The following is a 21,604-nucleotide window of genomic DNA, read 5'->3' on the forward strand; positions in this document are numbered from 1 at the left end:
GCAAAGATATAGAAAGTTATCTACTGGATTGATGAAAATAATATACAAATAATAGAAATATACCTAAGTAAGTTAGTAAACAGATCGAATAAAATTATGCAGCATATAAACAGTGTGTTCTCTTTTTTTCATGCTCTGTTTGCAAAAATAATAATAAAAGAAGGTCAAACAATTTTTATGTCTGAAAAGGGGGGGGGGGGGGGCGGCGGCGTTAGCCATGCAATATTTATATAAGGTTAAGCTTTCCCAGCCATGCAATATTCACCATTGACCACGACTACGTCACGCCCACAACCTCTTTTCAAACAGGGTGTTGTTGCTGCTGTTGTTTTGAGATTCATGTTCAGAAATGGCTGCCTCCACAATTCTTGGTGGGAAAATGAAATCCCTGAGTATGGTGCCTTATTTCAGCGCTGCTTTTAGGTTAGTGTCAATTTTAAATAGTTTGCTTCAAAATTTTGTAGCTGTATTTAGCTTTTTACAGAAGTTGTTTCATTTAATCATGATGCATGCATGGAATCATAACCAAAAAGACCATCACACAGAATATCTAAAGAAGAGATATAAGATTTAGAATTAAATCTATACAGGTTTAGTATTTCGTGTCTGGGATCTCTATTTCGTAACTGTCTGTTTTGTTGCATAGTATTGAATAATTTATTTCACTGATTTTCATTTTTCAACGTGATTCCAGTAAGTTGTTTTTCTAAGTAAACTGAGGATCATCAGAAAGCCTTTAGTTGAATGATTGTCCTTATGAAAACTTTTTTACAGGCTAAGATGTCCTAGTCTGCTGCGATATAACTTTACTTCTGTAAACCAAAAATGTTCTTGCAGCAGTACTACCAAACAAAATTTAGGTAGGTTGAATTTTTCTGTTTTCTGTTTTAGCCTTTTTATTTGTCAAACCATAATGATATCATCATTATAATCTAAAGAATCAATATCCAGATCTTCCTATCCTCTTACCCTCTTCTGCAATACTCCTTGAATACCTTGATAAGATGATGTTTCCTTGCTTAGTATGGTCTTAGTAAGTGCTTTGCACAATCTTGACACCATTCCATACTTTTTTTAAAGCTTCCGAGCATTCTACCACTGTTAATGTGTGTTGCTATCTCGGCTGTTTTTTTTCTATTCATAATTGGAATGCTATCTCCTTGCTTCATGCTCACAAAGATGAAGTACTATGATTTTCTAACTTATCTAAATCACTAATGATTATTGGATATTATCTATAAAGTTGCTTTTAACATTATTTTTAGGTTATTTGTTTTTGCTGTAGCTGGATCTCTCTTAATAAGACCATCTCAGAGATTATGATGCTGCCTTTATCATAGAGATTTGTAAATTCTTCTGTAGCTCAAACAAGGTCCATTGTTAATCAACGAAATTCAGATTAACAACGGTGTCATAAACTCTGAGTTGGTCTATTAGTTTGCTTTCTTAGAAGGATCCACCTTAATAATAAGCATGAAAGTAGGTTTCCAATTATTTTTTACATAATGTTTTGGTTTTCAATTTGGTATTGGTGTTGCAATGTATTTGCTATCAAATATTGGTAAATTGTATATACTATTTAATTATAAATGAAGATAAATAAAACTGAAAGAAGTATCAATCAGTAGTGCTCTCTCCTAATGGTGCGGTGCTTACTGGCATAGTGAGGGAAAGGCAAGAAGGGGCAGATGCCCCCCCTCAATGGCAACAAATCTCTTTGAAAGAGGGCATTTTCCTGTGTTCAAAAGAGTGGGGACCCAAATTCTCCCCTGCTCAACTTGCCTTTGCCCCCTCCCAATCTTTGTAGTAGGACTGTATATTACATCACATTATACTAACCTCACTCTCACTTATATATAACTTTTGTTTAATTATGAATGATTAGTCAGTTTATATTCTCTAACAAGTTGCACAATATTTCTGTCTTGCTCTTCGCTCTAAAGACAACTCAAGATAATAGGTACAGCTAGACCTATTGTAGTTGGTGGAGGACCTTTTTTGCATTAGCAAGCATCAATTAATCTCGCAAGCCAAGCGCAGCAAAACGCTGTAATAATTTTCGAACGTTCAGCATGCTGTTTTCCACCAACTCACATTGCTCATATTGTAAGGGCAAAGAACAATTCTGTGTAAGCTGCCTGAAGCTTCTCATGAAAGATTCTTATCAGAGTGTTTGCCATGATTTTAACCGCTTCCAACAGTGAAAATGTTCCATCGTAGGACTGACCACCTGCAATTTTGGACAACGACACGCATGTGTTATATGTAATGAGAAAGATTGTAAAGCATACTATAATGTGAACAGCCCAGATAAACATGCAAGGGCCAACACATCTATCTTGAAGAACCTCTTCCAAGCAATGTTATCTTGTCTTGATAAGATAAAGGATTGTCAGAATCAGCTGACACAACTATGAAAAGGTAACCCTGCAAAAAGTGCTGAGCCAATCAAGATTCCAACTAGGCGTTCGGATTCATTTTCACAACATCTTGTTTCTGTGCTTCTGTTTCCAAAATATTTGCACAATCACTTCCATCCAAGGGACATCAAATAATGTCAATTAATTCCAATGACTGCAGTCTTTCTGCTGCCAATGGTTCACACATGATGACAAAACAGTCGTTTCATTAACATTGGAAGAGTGTTTCATTTTGAAATGCTGGTCGTCAACGACTTAAGCGAAAACCTTATATTCTGTCAAAATCATCTTGTCAAAGCAAAAGAAGACTACAAAGACATTTCAACGATCTACAAATGAATTTTGGACTTAACTGTATTCTCCGGGAGAATTTAACACCCAAAGCCCTCACTTCTCATTTGGGAGTGACGTAAGCACTACCATACTGTGTGGATACAAAAAGAAAGAAAATCCCTTCTAGTTCTTTTCTTTTTTTACGTAGAAGGGATGGACTGTAGTAGGACTGTATATTACATTATTCTAACCTTGCTTTCACTTATATATAGCCTTTGTTTTAAAATGAATGATTAGTCAGTTTATATTCTCACTGCAAGTCGCTTGATATTTCTGTCTTGCTCTTGGCTCTGAAGATTATTCAAAGTAATAGGTACAAATAGACCTATTATATCTTACCACCCATCTGATTGTAAAGTTTGTCATCTGTAATTTTTTGGTGTGAGTCTTAAGGTTATTTTAGAAAGAGTTATGCATCTAATAGAGTTTTTAAATTTACTTGTCCTTGTCTGTGCTGAACTGTATATATTAAGAGAACATATACATAAATTGTACAGTGCAGAGAGTAGTTATTGACTCTAAAAGTACTTATTCCAAGTATCCTACAGTCTATGCTTTCAAGCCTTTTTCTTATGTTGCAATTGTATAAATTTCAAATTGCCCTAAGCAAGCATTGGCCATGGGCATTCCCTGGTGGGTAGCATGAATGTTCCTCTAAAAATTGACTGTCAAATGTAAAATATACAGTTACTCTTTGCAAATAAATTGAAATAGTAATAAGTCAAGATCTTTGTGCAAATGCTGTCACTCATTAAAGAATATTATTCAATCAACAGCAAAACCCAGACCAATTACAAAAGTTTTGATTGCAAACAGAGGTGAAATTGCATGCAGGGTGATTAAAACTGCAAAGAATATGGGAATTCGAACTGTTGCTGTTTACAGTGATGCAGACAGGTGTTCCATGCATGTTGACTTGGTGAGGCACCTAAAATGTACAATTCTAGTTTAATATGATAAATACATGCTTACTAGTTTACTTTTTAAACACCTCCTTATTATTTGTTTCTAAGTTCCTTTATTATTTTCCTATACAACAGTCACATTCTTGTTTCTTTTTGGTGTTTGGTTATTAATTTCTCATGTCATTTGGAATTTGGTTTTAGTGATTTCTATGGGCATAGTACAGCAACATCACTCTGTCCATGTTGTCAATTCTTCTTATGGCACCAGTGACTTCTGATTATATGGAAACCAGGCTTTGCTTTTTATTGGCCCTATGTTATTGGAAAAATAAATTGTAAATTGCTTTCCAGTTTGCAAATATTAGGAGCCAACTAATTTTAAGATGTTATAATAGCAATATGACAGTTATCTTTAAACTCTGTAAAACTGATTTTATGTTGACCAATATGTGATCACAGATTTAGTAATATTAATCTAGACATTGTTGTTAATCTAGTAGTCATAATTTGTGAAAGTGTAACTATTGTTCCCATGCATTTAAAAATTATTTCCATTTGCCTTTGTTACAGGCTGACGAGGCTTATCATATCGGACCCCCACCAGTGAGAGACAGCTATTTAAACATGGAAAAGATAATGTCAGTTGCCAAAATGAGTCGATCACAGGTTGGCATTCCACTTATTGCTTTTAGGTGTTCTACTCAAATTTCATCCAGAAAAATATTATATCCAAAATATGACTTTTTGTGCATTTTCTACAATTTCCTACCTTATGTAGGAAATGATATGATTGATAACTTCTGGAGAGACTTTGGACCTTAAAAAACTCAAACATTGCAGTAGCACGAATGTTGTTTGTATGAACAGTCTTTTATTTTTCCAGGTTGCCTGTCAAAAAGACCTTTTTTCCTATAAACTTTATGGGCGATATTTAGACAACTGCATGGACCTTTATAAGTACTTCAAAGCAAAAATCAGGTTATTGATTATCTATTTCTGCTAGATATTAGCTGCTTCTTACCTTAGTCCAATTATACAAAAGTACAGCCAACAAAAGTATAACAAACAAAATTGCAACAAATGAAAATACCTGGGTTAACTAAGACCTTCAGCCTTACCAAACTCCGTCTTTATTTTAACATGAAATGGCTCAATATAAAGGTAAAGTTCCTACAATCGGCCAAACAAATGTCTACAGTCTTTCAGTTGATAGTATTTTGTTTATAGAAACAGCCTCACCCAGACAATGTTTGCTCTACTCCATTTTTATTTTACTTCATTCTTAAAAAGAATTTTCAAATATACCCCTTTGACAGTAGAACGAAAGTTACTCCAAGGACCGCGGAGCATATTACGGATTGAGGGGGCTAAAACGTTTGGGGGGCTAAACATGCTAAAAATCTAAAGCAGGGTGACTTTTTTGTATGGTTTTAAGGACATTTTGGAAATTATTGAGGGTGATATAGCCCCCTCAGCCTCCTGTTTCCAGGGCCCCTGAGTTACTCAGAAACTTATGCCGTCCTTTTGCAGGCTATACATCCTGGATATGGATTCTTATCAGAAAAACCAGAATTTGCTGACCTCTGTGAAATTGAAGATGTGATATTTGTCGGTCCGCCATCTTCAGCCATTCGCGATATGGGTATAAAGAGGTAAACTTTTGTTTTTTTAATGAGCCTAAAGAGCTTGGAATATCAGCTTTAAGGGGTATGGCATTTTACCTGTAAATGTCACATCAGCATCTTAAAAAGAAACATGTGTAGAAGACTTTGGTTTGCAAAAACATTGGTTGCCACATCAATTCATAAATGTGTATTTTTTCTCACCGCAATATTTTTCATGCAAAATCGGAAACATTGGATTACAATGACCAAATGCATAATGTGTCTGAAAATGTGACATCGCTGAGACCACAATCGGTTATAAACTTTTTGATATCAATGGTGTATTTCTAGTTTTTTAAAACAACTGTTGACTGAAAATTGACTCAGGGACCGGTGCCCTCCGCATGTAGTAATTTTCTGATACTTGACTTTTGCCGGTCGCAAAACCAAAATTATCCGGTGTTCATAAAAGCAAGAATACCATCGTGCTCCTGTTCAGTCAAGACATAGATGTTACCCCCCTACCATCCCCGTACCATCCCCCTACCGTCCTCCCCGTACCATCCCCCTACCGTCCTCCCCTACCATCCCCCTACCATCCCCCTACCATCCCCCTACCATCCTCCCCTACCATCCCCCTACCATCCTCCCCTACCATCCCCCTACCATCCTCCCCTACCATCCCCCTACCATCCCCGTACCATCTCCCTACCATCTCCCCACCATCCCCCTACCATCCCCATACCATCCTCCCCTACCATCCCTCCCTACATTTTTAGAAAACTACATCATGGGAGGAAGTACTGTCACTCAGAAGCAATGCTTATTTCTATCGTAATGATTTAGCTTTGAAACTATAATCTGTTGTGTGCTTCATTGATGGTTCCATTTTTTACAGTACATCAAAGGCAATTATGAGTGCTGCTGGGGTACCTATAATCGAAGGTTACCACGGAGACGATCAAAGTATACAGCATTTAAAGAACGAGGCTGAAAGAATAGGGTAAAACATCAGCTTCTGTCAACACGTTTCATTTAAATCCGTAGTGAAGTAAGATTGCTTTTTGCTATCAAACTACAACTACTCTTCCTTAACGGTTTACCAGTCTCCAAGGGGGCGATAAGCTTTTTTGTTATTGAGCTGTTTCAAGCTCTTACTGTCTTTTCTAAAAAGGTTTGTAAGTTTGAAGAGATCTAAAGGAATAACCTGACTATAAATTATTGTTTAATTATTTGCAGAAAACAGTTGTAGTTAACTCAATTTGTTTGTTCCAGTTTTCATGCAAATTTCTCACCCAAGCTACACGCAGAAAAAAAAACAGTACAAATTTTTTGGAAAATTGCAAATCTTTTTCTAATGCCGAAATTGTCGCTCACGTGCAATACCAAGAATTACTTGCAAATGTAACTTGACTGGTATATTCAATTCGTAATGGGAGCTTGTTGTTCTTAAGGTAACCGGCCATTTGCTGTTTACGGGAAAGTGAAGATTGATCATTCTTCTGATTGTGTGTTATTTTATTTTTCGTAGCTATCCTGTCATGATCAAGGCAGTCAGGGGTGGTGGTGGAAAGGTGATTGCTAAGAAAGTTCATCATGCTAAAAAGTTTATTTTGGACACCTAACTTCACATCAAGCTGTCTGTTCTGCTATTTGTGAATGGGTGTACATATTTTTTTAGATAACGATTGTGTTTTAGCAAAAAATTGCAATTAGAAATTCAGTGATAATTCTTTGCTTTCTTTAGTTATAGTATTTTGGTTAATGTTTTTAAGGCAGTTTTGGTTTGATATGTGAACTGTATAGGGTTTTTTTGTGTTTTTGCAAAATAATTGGTGAATTAATCGATTATCATTCTTGTAGCAATAGCTTTAAGCTACCTTTTTACTGTTTTTGACATTATATTAATCTCTTTTTGAAAGGGTATGAGAATTGCGATGAAGGAAAGTGATTTTGAATCGGCACTGGAATCTGCTAAAAGAGAGTCTCGAAATGCATTTGGAGACGAAAGCATGCTTGTTGAAAAATATGTCGAACGTCCACGGTGAGTGATTTTGACCAAAAAATGCACTGGATTGGGGTGGCACTTTCTTGCCGAAGTAGTGGTGCCTTCAAATTCCGATGACGAAACCGATTGTAGCGTAGTTTATTACTGAAATACAGATTTAGGAGATAATGATATCTTTCAAATTTTGAAATGAAATTTGTATATGTATGAGTAAATGTATTACAAAGCTGAATCAAGCAACTGTGAAGTGCCTTCTGAGTTCAGCCGCTGATTGCTGGTGCTGTGTTATTAAACGTTCTATTTGATAATGTGCATGGAAGAAAATATTGTGATGCCAGAGCAAATCAATGTGAATGCCAGGACGTTCAGGTTCAGCTTTGAAACTGGGTCTGTCAAGTACTGTTTGCTAAATGGCTGCGACAGAAGTCCAGATGATCATTTTCTAATGGATGATTTCGAGATTGGAGTATTTTGTTTGAAAGAGAGGAATCAGAAAATCATATCTCCATAGAAAAAGTTTGTGCATATGTATTACAACTAGTACTTGCAACAATGTACAAATAGTGAAGTTATCAGCAGCAATAAGCTTTACAAGTTCAAAGTTTTTCACAAAGTATTTGAGTAACCCATAGCAAATTTACTTGACTGTATTTTCAGGCACGTCGAAGTCCAAGTGTTTGCTGACCGCTACGGAAAAACAGTCTATTTGTTTGAACGAGATTGCAGTGTGCAAAGGAGGCACCAGAAAATTATTGAGGAGGCCCCAGCAGTAAGTTGCTCTTTTGGCTATTTCAAGCTTGTACTAAAACGTAAGAGAGCTTAAGTGTATAGTACACGTCTTCCTGTGAATGTTATGGTTAATGTTTTTCAACTTGCGTCTGTTTTATTTGGAGTTTATCCTGCATTTGGAACACTATGGACAATATATTCATTTGAAACGGTATTTAATTGCCCTTCACTGCAATTACAAATCCAGAATAAATATTGGTTTGTACATATTTTATTACATGGCGTTTCCTTAGCTTGCACGTAGCTGTTTTTAGTGCTCTTATGTGAGAGATTTGGGGTCTCTGATTCTCTTTCTGTAAATGATCTCTCCCATTTTCACCAAAAGATGCAGAGCAATTTAGGAAAGTAGCGCATAATGCAAGTTTTCTCGTATCTATTTGTCTTAGGTAAGGGCCTCAATAAAAAGAAAACCCTTTTGAATGTCATGTTTTTGTACAGTATCAGCTTTCTGCTCTTGTGTACCCAGTTTTCTTACTCTTAGCCTGGGATCTCGCACGATGTGAGAAGAGAAATCGGTGAAGCAGCAGTGAGGGCCGCCGAAGCAGTTGGATATGTTGGTGCAGGTAGATCGTTATATCAATTGTATCAGCTAAGCATGATCGCTGATGCTGTCTAGGGAGTATTGGAGTGTGGTATCGGGGGTATGAGGGCTATTACCAACCCCTCACAACTTTTTAGACAATAGATTAACCTTATTGTTCCAAAAATGGATAGAAATATATTGGCTAATGATAGGTTATGTTTTTTTCATTATTTGCTAAATGAGAAGAAGTGTTTGTGTAGAATAGCGTGGCACCGATGGAATTAATTTCAATTCAATGGTTTCCTCGTTACTGTTCACGGCTCTGCCAATCAAAGTTTCGTGTTGTAAAAATTTTGTAACCAATATGATAAATTGAGATGTGGCTGCAGAAGATTTCCTTTTGTTTTGAGAATATGTTTTTTGAAAGGTGGCGAACATTTCAAGATTAGTTTGTTTCTGTCAGCTGCCATGCATACATGATATTTTCTATTTGTTTTGATTTTTCTCATAAAATATTTCTGCGTATTTTACAACTTACGATCCACTGTTTGTAGTTGATATGCTACAATGAAATTAAATGTACAAATGCCAACATTGTGAAGGGACTACGTTTTCTTATGATAAGGGGAATAGTGCCTGGGCTGTTTAGTAAATGAATTTGTTTATTTTGGCCATAAATTATCTGCTACAAATGATGGAACTGTAGCTGTTAAACATAGAATCGGTCTCGGATGGGTCGCTTTTGAGAAGAACAAACTGCTTCTAACATCAACCAGAGTCCCTTATCATATAAAAACAAAAATTTTAATACATATATTCTTTCAGTAGTTCTTTATGAAATGGAATTTGTAATTTGGACTAAGAAACTCCAGCAAACGATGGAAACATTCCGGACTAAGAAACTCCAGCAAACGATGGAAACATTCCAGAATCACGTCATAAGATTTATGACCAATCATAGACTTGAAAACCACCAATGATACCCTTATCATACCAACCATCAAAAGCAAAGTATTGAAATCATTTGGACACATCAAACGCTCTGAAGTGGGCCTTTCAAAACTCTGCCTGGAAGGCGCTGTTGAAGTAAAAAAAAACAAAGGAAAACCAAAGAAACGGTGGCGCGATAACATCTGAACTTGGTCACATCTTGACCTCGCCGAGTTGAATTTTACTAGCAGAGATCGTGACTGTTGGAAACCACTCTCTCATGTCAGTGCGCAATCTGCTGTAGGCGGAGACAGGGAACCATAATGATGATCTTGTCTGATATATGGAGATATAACCAAAATTATAATTGCTTTACCCCTTTTATTCCTTAAAGCGTCTGTAATAACTACTTTAGGCACCACTACATTTTTGTATCGATGTATTTTTTATATCCAAGATCATCTAATTTTAGGAACTGTTGAGTTTATTATGGATAGAAACCAAAAGTTTTATTTCATGGAGATGAATACAAGGCTGCAGGTGATTGATTTTCTGTCAGTTTTGATCGTTATTTTTTAAAATATTTTCACTGATTTCTTTCAAATGAAAGGATAACGAAACTTCACCAAATATCATTTTGAGTTGTAGCATGTTTTGATATAGTTGGGGATTTTAGTCTCTTTATAAACACCAGTTTCATCAAGTACAGAAACACGTTGTACCTTATTAGGCTTTCCTGCTCTGTGTGTCCCGAGGTTTCACTCTGTTTATCTTGTGTGTCCCGCGGGCCTGCAGCCATGTCAAAGTTCGTATTTAATAATAAAGCTTATATCTGTAATGCGGTGTCTATTTTTCGAAGTATAAGAAGTCGCCGTTTTTATTTAAGGTTGAGCACCCTGTAACGGAGCTGATTACAGGCCTCGATCTGGTTGAGCTGCAGCTTCGTGTTGCTGCTGGCGAGAAGCTTCCCTTCGAACAAGACGACCTCCGGCCAAACGGGCATGCTTTCGAGGCTAGGATTTATGCTGAAGACCCGGAGAGGTAAGCAAAACCTTGTACAGCTCTACCTATACGGAATCGATCACTTTTTGACAGACTTATAAACAGTAATGTTCATTAGATTTGATCCTAGGTATTAACGTCCAATCGATGCCAACCCTTTGTAGTATAATCAAGATTTTATTAAACGACGATTATAAATGGCTTTGTAAAATACAAACACTTTGAAACATGCTACTAAAGCTTTCCCTCTGACACTTTTCAGAGTATAAAACTTCAGAACATGGATCGAAAACTCTACGCTAGGAAATGTATATACCCAGTTGTAGATCGAAATAGGCCAATCAGAAACGCGAGCACATAACTGTTGAGGTTGCCCAATCAGTGCCACTAGCCTGTTGAAAATGTAACCAATGGAGTCCTAAGGTAAAAATGAACTCTATCTGTCTACACAAAAGTGGCATTTCCATGTTTATTTAGACAGATTCAAAAACTGCCAGATGGAACGACGATCGGGCTTTACCAATAATCCGAAACATGTTGCCATTATAGCTTTAAGCACAAACGAAAATTCCTCGATGATTAAGTTCGATTTATACCTGAAGTATCACTGTTATCATCAATAATTCTTCTAAACATTATCTCGTTTTTTCATCAGCGAGTTTCTACCTGGAGCAGGACCATTAATTCATTTATCAACCCCAGATCCCGCCAGCGATGTTCGTATTGACACTGGTGTGAGGCAAGGTCAGTATAAAAAAGAAAATGTCCCTTCACTTTGAAGAACCCTTTGTGATGCAACACTGCCTTTTGCCTTTAATATTTTCTGCTTTTATTGTTTAGGTTTCGTTCCTTTTTACGTTTTATGCAACTAACCTATTACGCACTTCTTCTTTCGATCCATGATTTGTTCGAATCATTGCATCGATTTCGCTCTAATGTTCAGGCACCGCGGAGCATTGAGAAAAGTGGGGGTCTATAAAAAGTGGGGGGGGGGGAGGGCTAAAACTGAATAAAAATTGACTTGACTGGTGGTTCATTGGTAAATTTTTTTGCATTTTTGGCAAAAAGTGGGGGGGCTATAGCCGCGGTGCCTTTCTCCGCGGTGCTTGCGGGTTCATGATACTCCATTGATAAATAATTTGCCGTATTTTTTAAGATATAAGCAATTTTGCAATTTATTTACATTTTCAGTGCCTTTAATTCACGCTCCTCTTCACAAGGACACTGTCCCCTACATATCTACTTCTTTACTTTCAGTTTACCAGTCCCCTTTAAGTTATATTTTTGCATTTCTTATGCAACTTATAAAAATATCACGATCTTATGAAATAATTGTTTATTTTCAGGCGATGAAGTTACTGTGCATTACGATCCTATGATTGCAAAACTAATCGTCTGGTCAGAGAGTAGAGGGGCAGCCCTTAGAAAGCTGCAATCAAAGCTGAGAGATTACCACGTGTGTATTCTCATTGTCTTCTGATGAACCTATAATTATCGTATAATTTTTTCTCTTTCTTTTCTTTCTATTGTACTGTTTGCACCAGACACTCAACCACTAAATCTACGTCAGTGGGTATCTTGATAAAAGTAGCTTGATTCGAGTGAAAATTTCGACAGGCAATGTAAAACGAACTGAACTCTAAAGGATTATTTTAGGCCCAGTGCCTTTACAAATCCATCTCGTAATTGCATTTAACGATTAGGTAGCAAAAATATGGTTCAAGGTTTTATTTTAAGCAACACTTATCATTACACAAAACGAATTTAGGACGCTAGAATGAAACTGCCAGCCTTTTCGTCGGTGTAGAATAGAAAGGTTGGGCTTGAAAGGGTAGTGTATTTTCAGAGCATCGAATTTATTTTCCTATACTAAAAGTTTCATCCTTCGTTTGTTTTGTTCTAACCAGTCTAAAAAATATATTGATAATCGAAGCTATGCAACTTGAGAAATCCTTGATGGTCGTGAAGCACTTATCTTGCATGCAAACCCTATGGAGGAATAAATCTTTCTTCTCCGTAGAGTCTCTATGCACGCTAAATGGTCTGCCAAGAATTTTAAGTTCCTTGTCATCTGCTTCTCGTGCGTGCACAGTCATTGTGCTCAGATGTTTTTTTAAATTTGTCTCATGGCCATCACGTTTTGATCACGTTATCTTCATGTTATATCATAATGTCATATTTGCACGTCACCATAACACCAGACCTAGTTTGCATTTCAGGTGAAATGGTTTTATCGTTTTTAGTTAATTCATTTCCTTCCAAGATCCGATAAGAATACAACGCTTTATTTCTTTGAACCTCAAATACATTATTTCTGTTAACAGGTTGTGGGTCTGGACACTAATATAAAATTCTTATCAGACCTAGCAAGCCATCCCAACTTTGTTGACGGAGATGTACATACTGGCTTCATAGAGGTATGATCCTGGCTGTGATACTTCCAACTTTTATTCTGTTCTCTTTACATTTTTTCTGTCCCCTTGATGAGCATCCAATAGATCCAGCCGTTTTCTTAGAGTTATAGGAGCTCCATTTCGGAAACTTGGAATCATCACATTTTTGCAAATGAGCATGACGAGTTGCAAAAGTAATCTGAGAGATTTATAAAAACTGGTTTTTGGTTCCATGTTAGTGAATTATTCTCAATACAGCACATGGCATTGTCATTCTTTTAAAACCCTCGCTACTGAGGCAGTTCCAGAAAAATAATTATAGTTCAGGGAGAGGAATAATTCAATAAGAAAAATAAAGGCGTAGCTGGAGAAGGTTGTATACAACGTTCTTACAATATAGTTGTCGTCACCCTTTCACTTACAAAGCTGTTTTTTGTCCAGGAGCACCATGCCGAGTTGCTGCCCGTCAAAGGAAACCTCTCTCAGTCACAGCTTGCCGAGGCTGGCCTAGCTCTCCTTTTGTGTATCACAGATGCTAACAAAAGTTTAGCAAGGAATTTAGGTAAGCGTCCTTTTTTGTATAAAAATTGTATACCTTTAGATATTATCATTTGGAAATTTTGGCATGAATGCAGGAAAGCACGACACTTTTCATCTTATATGAATGAATTATAAGAAAATAGACATTCTTGAATACAATTTTTGCCCCATATATTTTGTCAAGTACCCCGGGTTCTAACACCAGTGTTTATTCTACGTGTCTTCCAAGCTGAGTATGACTCTTGTGCAATTGTGTATCACCAACGGCCTTGTGTTTCTCCTCAGGACGTATATTTCAGGTTTTTTGCCGTTAAATTAAATCATTCAATTTATTGGAACTTTGTTTTGCTATGTGATGAAGTCCATTAGAATTGCTGATGGAGATGCCCCCTCCAAATGTTCTATACTGTAGTATTTTCATTAAGCTTCAAATAAAACATTTTGTTATTGTTGTAGTCAGGATATTATTTCAAAATCTCTATGGTCTGTTAATATATTGTTTCCCGATAGAGATATTCCAGCTTTGAGCTTTGAATGTGTCAAAGCATATTAAAAACTCTTTTTTATTTTGGTAGAGCAAAACTCACCGTTCACAAACTCATTTGGCTTTAGACTGAACAAAGAATACACGAGACCGCTACGAGTTCTAGATGCTGATCTAAGTATGTATTGAATGACAAAAGTCTGTTTAATTTTTATGGCCGTGTTTTTGGCTGGTGGGTTTGGCCTAGAAACTGGTAGGCCATTTTAATCTGATGTAGGATATTTTAGCCTAAAATGATGACTTGATTTTGTCTCCTGATCACTGTATGGGGCGTTGAGTATCACCGTATTTCAGACGTTTTGAAACAAATTACTAGTGTTTCTTTCTGCTGAAAATGGTAACGTCCGAAGTGGGCCTAGAGCAAAATCTTACACGAGTTGGCCTAGAGCAAAATCTTACACCCTTCGGTATCACTGAATTTCAAAGAAGGTTATTCAAAGCGAAAAGCAGTGAATCAGGCAAAGAGCAAAGGTTATCCAGTATTTTACAATTTATTTCCTATGTTATTCTTTTTGTCGGTGAGTTGGAAAATTTATCATTTTGTGTATTGTACATTTTGTGATCTTGACATCTATTCTTCAATGCCCGTAAAATTTGGGCCATTTAGCCCAGGGTTGCCATTTGGTCGTTCATCAAAGCTGTTGGCCGTCGAAAATTGATTTGGCCGAAAAGCAAAAGTTGGCCGAATTTTGGCCGCATGTTGAAAGCCACAAAAATACAAAAAAACGACATTTTTTGCACAAAAAATATTCAACATTTTGTTGAAATAATCTTAAAAATGCAACGAAGCAAGAAACAAAGTAAAATATAACAGAAATTGAAAGCAAATGAGCGCTTTTCTAACAAACAAAGCCAATTTTGATTACACTTTTGCTCCAAAGAATTAGCCAAAAATGTAGCTTTTTGTATATTTTGTTTGGCTAGCCGATTTTGGCCGTCAAGCGTTAAATATTTGGCCGCCAACCATTCCAAGCATCTGGCAACCCTGATTTAGCCGCTTAGGGAACCTCCCCAAGGATTGAGATCACCTCACAAAAGCTTTTAGTGCCCTGTTACACAGTCAGATTTTGTTATAAGAATTTCATAAGATCTTGCCATAGTTGAATATTTCCAGTGTGACAGATTCTGTTTAATAGATTTGGAACTAGTTTATTGAGAATCCGTAAAATAATCCTTTTTAGTGAAAGAATTGCATGTTACATATTTACGCGATAAACAGTACCTTATTCAGGTAAGAATAACTCTCCTGTTTTAATGTTTTTATAAATAGCCAAGAATTATTGTAAGACTTGACGATATCGAAAAAGCCTAACAGATTAGAAGCCGTTTCTGTCTGGGCTGTCTTGAAATTCTTCACATTAAGCGTGAAACTCGGAGTAGCAACTTCCTGTTCGATACACCAAACAGCGTGTACAGCTCTGCCTATATCGAGTATCGAGCACTTTATGACAGACCTGTGAACACTTATTTTATAAAAATTGTTTTAAATTGTCTACAAGAAGTGTATTTGAAAATAGCACTGCACCGTGTCAACTTGCTACGGTACTTCTCTTCTGACACCCAAACAGGGCTACAGTGACTTGAGAGTAAAAATGGTGGGTTTAATTGGATGGACTTTATTTCAAATTGAATAACTGAATTTCTCAAGCTCTTTTGAAGAAGATCCAAGTTTAATCCTATCATTTACAGGTGGAAAGCTTAGAGTTTCTATGCAGTGGAGAACTATCTAAAGAAAATGGAAGAACTTATTTGAATTCAGTCATTAACGGTGTCAAAGGCAGAAGCGCAGTTGTTTTTCAAAACCAGTCAATTCATTTGTTTACAAAGGTGAGTCAAGTTCTATTATTTCATTCCCTTAAAAATATTAGCCAGGTTTTTCTGCCACCAACTGAATATTTTAAGTCGAACTAATTGCATAAGATTTCTACAGTCAGAGAACTTTGTCGCTTATTTGTGGAATCATGATATCTGGAAAACCATTAAAATGTGGGCGATTTATTTTGCATCCTCGATCCTTGCTGCTTGACACTTTACTGTTTACAGTTGTGAAGGAGGTGAAAAATTTGAAAATGGCTTTGAGAAAAGCAACTATTTTTATGTCAGTCCAATAAATGGAACCAAATAGCAGGTAAAAATACCATAAACTATTATTTAACTGGAGGAGTGCTTTTTTATTTCATTTCTTGTAACCCATGGAAATAATTAAATGAAAGTGTTTACAGCTGGCAATGTTTTCGATCGCCAATAACAGAGGGGATTAAAAATTCTGATCGATGGTGAGTTGAAAATTAAGGCGCAGATATAGAGTAGAAATTTTTTAGTTTTTACCACATGCCCTAAAAGAGCATTATAAAATACCTCTAAGTGTACAAAATCAGTTACAAATGAATATGTCACAAATTGGCTAAGATATGACCGCATAACCACAGGATCTTTCCCCATCAAACCTCTGTAATTTGGTCTTGGTTTAAAACTTTATGAACTGAGCCAAAATAAAAGTAATCTGTTAGCAAACTTGAAGTCTTTAATTGACCATATCTCACCCAATTGTGAATATATCTAACTAAATCCAATTTTGAACAGAGGTAATTTATGTTGTTCTTTGAGATTATGTGGTCAAAATTTCAAAATTCTAAAAAAATATTTTTGATGACGTCACACTTGAATCGTCGATACTCTTGAATCCGCTAGAATGTTAGAAAGAAATAATTGGGGATATTATAAAGAGCCAATAGAAGCATTAGTTCAGCCTATAGAGAACTAAAATTTCTTGGAAATAGAGGGCGAAATAAAGGAAGTGAAGATGAGCTGGGTATCTTATTTGTTTGTTACGAAGGAGAACCAGAAACTGAATATTGATATGTATTTGATGTGTAAAAGTTCTCAAACAATATCAAGGAAAATCTTTGTTGCTATTTTAAAAGTCCATCGGTGTAAAACAAGATTTTCTTACCGAAAACATTTCGGTAAGAAAAAATTGCCCTGCTTCACTGAAAATAAATCCCACCAAAAGTTTTTGGTACTTAATGTAAGCTTTTCGTCTGATACTCTTTAGAGTGTATGTTGGCATCCTATTATAGGTTGTTCATCTGATCCGCTAGGAGTTGTTATGTTAGTGGTATAATTAATACTATAGAGCATGACTTTGCTGTGGCAAGAATTCACGGAGGTTATAAGAAGAGTGTAATGAAAAGACATTTGCAGAAGTGCATTCAAAGTCAACAGTGGACATAATACTGCTCGGTATTGTGTACTTTTATGTACCAGCTTCTATAGCGCTCATTAAAGGCAACGAAACGAGTCCATATAAAATAAATAAGATCGCTAGGTTGTTGAATCTTCGTGTGATCTTCCTTTATATAGGCTCACTGTTATTAACAGTACTTGAAAGTGCTATTTCCCTACAGGGGTACTGTTTTTTTGCTTTTAGGATGGAACATTCCATGTAAACAGACCGTCTCCAAAGTTTGTATCAGGGTCGCATTCATCCTTGCCTAGTGGAGGTGCTGTTGCTCCCATGACAGGGACTATTGTCAAGGTAACATTTAGTTGCATTCCTTATGCAGTGACTACCTTCTTCAATGTATTGCTCAATGGTTTGGGTAGCAAAAGCGTAGGGATGGAAGTAGGAACCAGGGGGCATAGAGGGCACAAGGGACACCTGTCCCCCACTCTCGGGCCTACCCTACATGTGCCCCCTACAATTCTGAATTGCTTTCCACGTCTATTTTGGACAGCAATGCCTTGAAAAACCCAAATCGAGTAGTCTTTTTATATAAACGAGGCAAATCTGAAATGTCTGTGTCAACTACGCAGCTCACCCTGTATGTTTTCTAAAGCTAACTTCACTTCTCCCACTTAATATTACGTAAAATTCATTATAGGTCAATGTTCAACCAGGAGATAAAGTGAAAGCCGGTGATATTTTAATGATCATGGAAGCTATGAAGATGGAGGTAAAATTTTTGTACCACGAATATTGTTGCAATTTCTACTGGCCTCCTTTCCTGTTTGGTTAGTAGATGGTAGGGGTTTTCCTTCCGCCCCCTCCCCCTTGTAAGTGATAGTTGACCCCTTAAATTGATTCATCACATTTAAACCTACAAGGAATCTCCCAAGAAGAGTTGACTCGTGCACAGCACTTTCCAAATTGACTCGTGCACAGCACTTATCAAGGATCACTGATGCGAACTGCATGCCTTAGAGAAAGGTGCTTGTCTCCTAGTCAAATTTTCGAAAAAGGCAAGTCATTTGATGGGAAAATTTGAAAACTACAGATGGCACATCTAGAAGGATCCAGACTGGTCATGTCCAATTTAAACGCAGCCTCCGGATCCGGATCCAGATCGTTCTGTACTAGATATCTTTTTAGAATTTTGCTTCCCTACTAGTTCAGTATTAGTTGATTTGGCTAATAGTACGTAATGTTTAAAGCAAGGGGGTAGCAAGAGGGGGCCAAGTTCCTGGGGCCCCCATTATTCTAGAGGTTTGTGCACATGTTTCCTCTTGCGTTTGCAGATCGTGCTGAGTTTGAAAATGTGCACATGTTTCCTCTAAACCCTCTCTTCCATGACTGTGTTGGTTTGTACATGTTTATGGGCTACCATTGTACGTTATTTTTGATAAAGTCATTTCTATACGTTGGTAAAAAATGTTGCCCCCCCCCAAATGTCAAAGTCTAAACTACCCCAAGTGCTCCTCTGTTTCCAGAATTTTGTGCTTTTCTTTTTCCAGGATTTTGTGCTTTTATGGTCCTTTTTAAAAAGTATTCAGTCATTCTGCTATGCTTCATCGTTCATTCCACTCCCGCTTTCCTTTCTGATTATCGCTTATTTTCTCGATTTCAAGCATAAAATAAAGGCCCAAAAAGACGGTGTTGTTGAAAGCATTCCATACAAAGAAAGACAAACGGTACAAAGAAATGTAGAATTGATTAAATTTTTTAAAGATGAGTGAATAAAGTGAACATTTTGATTAGCTGTGTTAAGTTCATTATCCAGTGTCATGTACTGTGAATGTATACCGCTATATGTAACCTATATAGAGTTCCAAAGTGTGACGACATTGTAAGAAGCGTTTTATACTCTACCATAGAACCTGGAAAAACACCATTAAATGTCTCTACACGGTCAAATCAGACTGCGATAAAGCAAGTGAAAGAGCTGAATTTTCTAATCAATTTCTGTTGTTTTGGCCTTGTCATAGACAGGGACGCCGGGAAGGGGGGCACGGGGGTCAACCGCGCCTGTTGTCTTTTTGATAGGAGGTGCATGGGGGCCAAAGTGCCCTTTTCATAGATGTGTCCTAGACATCGGCTGTTTGCAATTATCAAAAGATTGATATGAAATTATGACTGCACTGCCTTATTCATGACGACATTACTCAAATCTTGCGGATGCGCCCCCGTAGCGTCCAATATTTCCTATATTGGCTTGAAAAGATTGTTTATGACGTCATCACTTTGAAGCTCTATTAAGAGTGCATTATGCAATGCTCTGTGCTTGTATACAACAGTTAAATGATTGAATAAACGAAATACATTGAAACATTATTTATGTACTCTTTAGGAAATCCGTTGCCAAAAGGATGTTTGCTTATCGATTTCTAATAAACGCCGCAATGCGTCTCAAAGACCTTGTTTTTTCACAACAACTCTTCGCCACTAATCTATCTCTTTGTTAAATTTTAAACCACGCCTTCTTACCATCCCATTAAAAAAAACTCATGGCCACTAACACAGTGAAACTGTTGTATTCTTATACAGAAAATTTGGAAATTAAAGCTATTCTAGTCGGATGAATTTACGCTCCTGTACTTTATCGTATATATCTAACCTTACTTGATGTTATATAAGATTCCTTTCCAGATATTCCTTATCCTAAGCAGAATATCTAATTAGCGAAATGATTTTGAATTCCAAAAAAACACCTAATTCTATGAAATATGCTGAGAAGCCTCCATTTGAAGTAATGAAAGGACAAACAAGAAGGATAAGCTTTTACAAAGTGCCAGGAAAGATATCGCTGAGGGGATTAAAAATGGCCTGCAAAATTCCTGATTGTACTGTTTAAGGTCGAGGATCATGAAAAATACGACAAATATTTTCTACGAAGTACAGGGATCAGCCGAATCAAGTCTGCTAATCATTAAATAGAATTGTAAGTAAAACGTTTTTGGTACCGCGAAATTCGAAGATGGCACGGAAAAGCGGAAACATAGCTTGCCGAAGCGCTTTTCCTATGTCTAGCCAAGCTAATTACAATATCGAACGTGTGCACGTAACATGGTTATGCTAATTAACGGTGTATGGCGGAAAAAATTACCTAAATACCCTTCGGCATTTTAAGAAAACCTCGCCATTAATGGTTTAGCAAGACGAAGATACTATGCCTATCGTGGCAGCTAAAAGAGCCCACGAGGGTCACGCTAGACGGTTCAACTTTGATTGATTATACAGCTACGACAGACTGCAACAATACTATAGAGAGTGGAGTGCTTAAGATCAGTCGTAGGAACAATTATCTTGTTTATTGTGTTAGAAAATTACGTGGCGGTGTTAAACACGAGCACAAATATATAACATCTCGTCAAATGAAAATTTTAGTAAAAGAAGCTTTCCTATCTGATCTCCCCGAGGTTGTTTGGGAAGCCTTTGTAGCATATGCTAATGACATTGATGATGCAGTAAGCAAGTGGACCCAAATTTGTGCGCTCATTCTAGACAAACATGCACCCACTCTACGTAGACACGTGTCTGATAGAAACTAGCCTGTGCTCCAGACCCCTAATAGATACACGCCTTGGCTAAATGCTGATTTTTTCAAATAAGCAATAACGCGAGATAAATTAATAACGAAATCTGTAAGAAGCAACTCAAAATTGTTGATGGAATCCTACAAGCATATTCATAACAAGTTGAATAACTTAAATAGACACCTTAACTGTGAATATCTCTCTGAAAAAGTCACGCAGTCTCAAGGCGTCCTCAAGAAATCATTAGGTAAAAACCAACTTTTGTATTTTTAGAAGAATTTTGTTTGCAAGAATATTCAGGGTTTGGGTAATCAGTTCTCAAGTATACAGTATATAAGAATATTGCTAAACCTCAGCAAGCAACTTGTGCTTCATTTTAGCAGTTGCCAACGTTGCATGTCTGACAAATCTCGATTTTTCAAAAATAAAGTTATTTCAAAAATGAAGCTTGGAAATAATTTTTCAAAAAAATACCTTTTTATACGTTAAATTCACACCATGTCTCTTCCAGCTTTTAACAAAATTACAAGCCGTTGATACTCCGAGGGATGAAGTCGACCTTTTCGAATGCTCGATTTCAGAAGGCGACATAGCCCAAGAAGATACTTTGGAATAATTGATGACGATGACGATGACAATATTATTGATATAGAAGGCTGATTTGATGTTTTTTATTTGGCAAATAACAAAAAACTAGTTTTACCACTAAACATGGTTTTTTTTTACAAAATATTTATTAAGCCCCATCTCTCAATTTAGCTCCCCCTCTCTTATAAGCCCCCCTTTAAAGTGCTGAAAAACAATAAGCCCTGGGGGCTAAAAAGAGAATTTAAGGTATTACCCTTCGAAAAGGCTAAGTC

At 36.7% G+C, this 21,604-nt stretch overlaps 1 protein-coding gene across 1 annotated transcript; it reads left to right on the forward strand.

Annotated features, from left to right (window-relative positions):
• Positions 1-277: 277 nt before the first annotated feature.
• On the forward strand, positions 278-21,467 carry LOC135684261 (methylcrotonoyl-CoA carboxylase subunit alpha, mitochondrial). Its single transcript, XM_065199733.2, has 22 exons — positions 278-423; positions 775-860; positions 3,530-3,672; positions 4,229-4,324; positions 5,189-5,310; positions 6,161-6,265; positions 6,794-6,836; positions 7,185-7,306; positions 7,928-8,039; positions 8,541-8,622; positions 9,985-10,052; positions 10,399-10,553; positions 11,170-11,258; positions 11,861-11,970; positions 12,839-12,931; positions 13,349-13,469; positions 14,023-14,109; positions 15,173-15,222; positions 15,681-15,818; positions 17,422-17,529; positions 17,876-17,947; positions 18,840-21,467. The coding sequence occupies exons 1-22, from the start codon at positions 350-352 to the stop codon at positions 18,945-18,947; spliced, it is 2,184 nt and encodes a 727-aa protein (XP_065055805.2). The 5' UTR covers positions 278-349; the 3' UTR covers positions 18,948-21,467.
• The last annotated feature ends 137 nt before the right edge of the window (positions 21,468-21,604 follow it).

The sequence above is a fragment of the Rhopilema esculentum genome, chromosome 21 (genome assembly GCF_057945365.1).
Source record: "Rhopilema esculentum isolate cy_ngs chromosome 21, ASM5794536v1, whole genome shotgun sequence".
NCBI classification, from domain to species: domain Eukaryota; kingdom Metazoa; phylum Cnidaria; class Scyphozoa; order Rhizostomeae; family Rhizostomatidae; genus Rhopilema; species Rhopilema esculentum.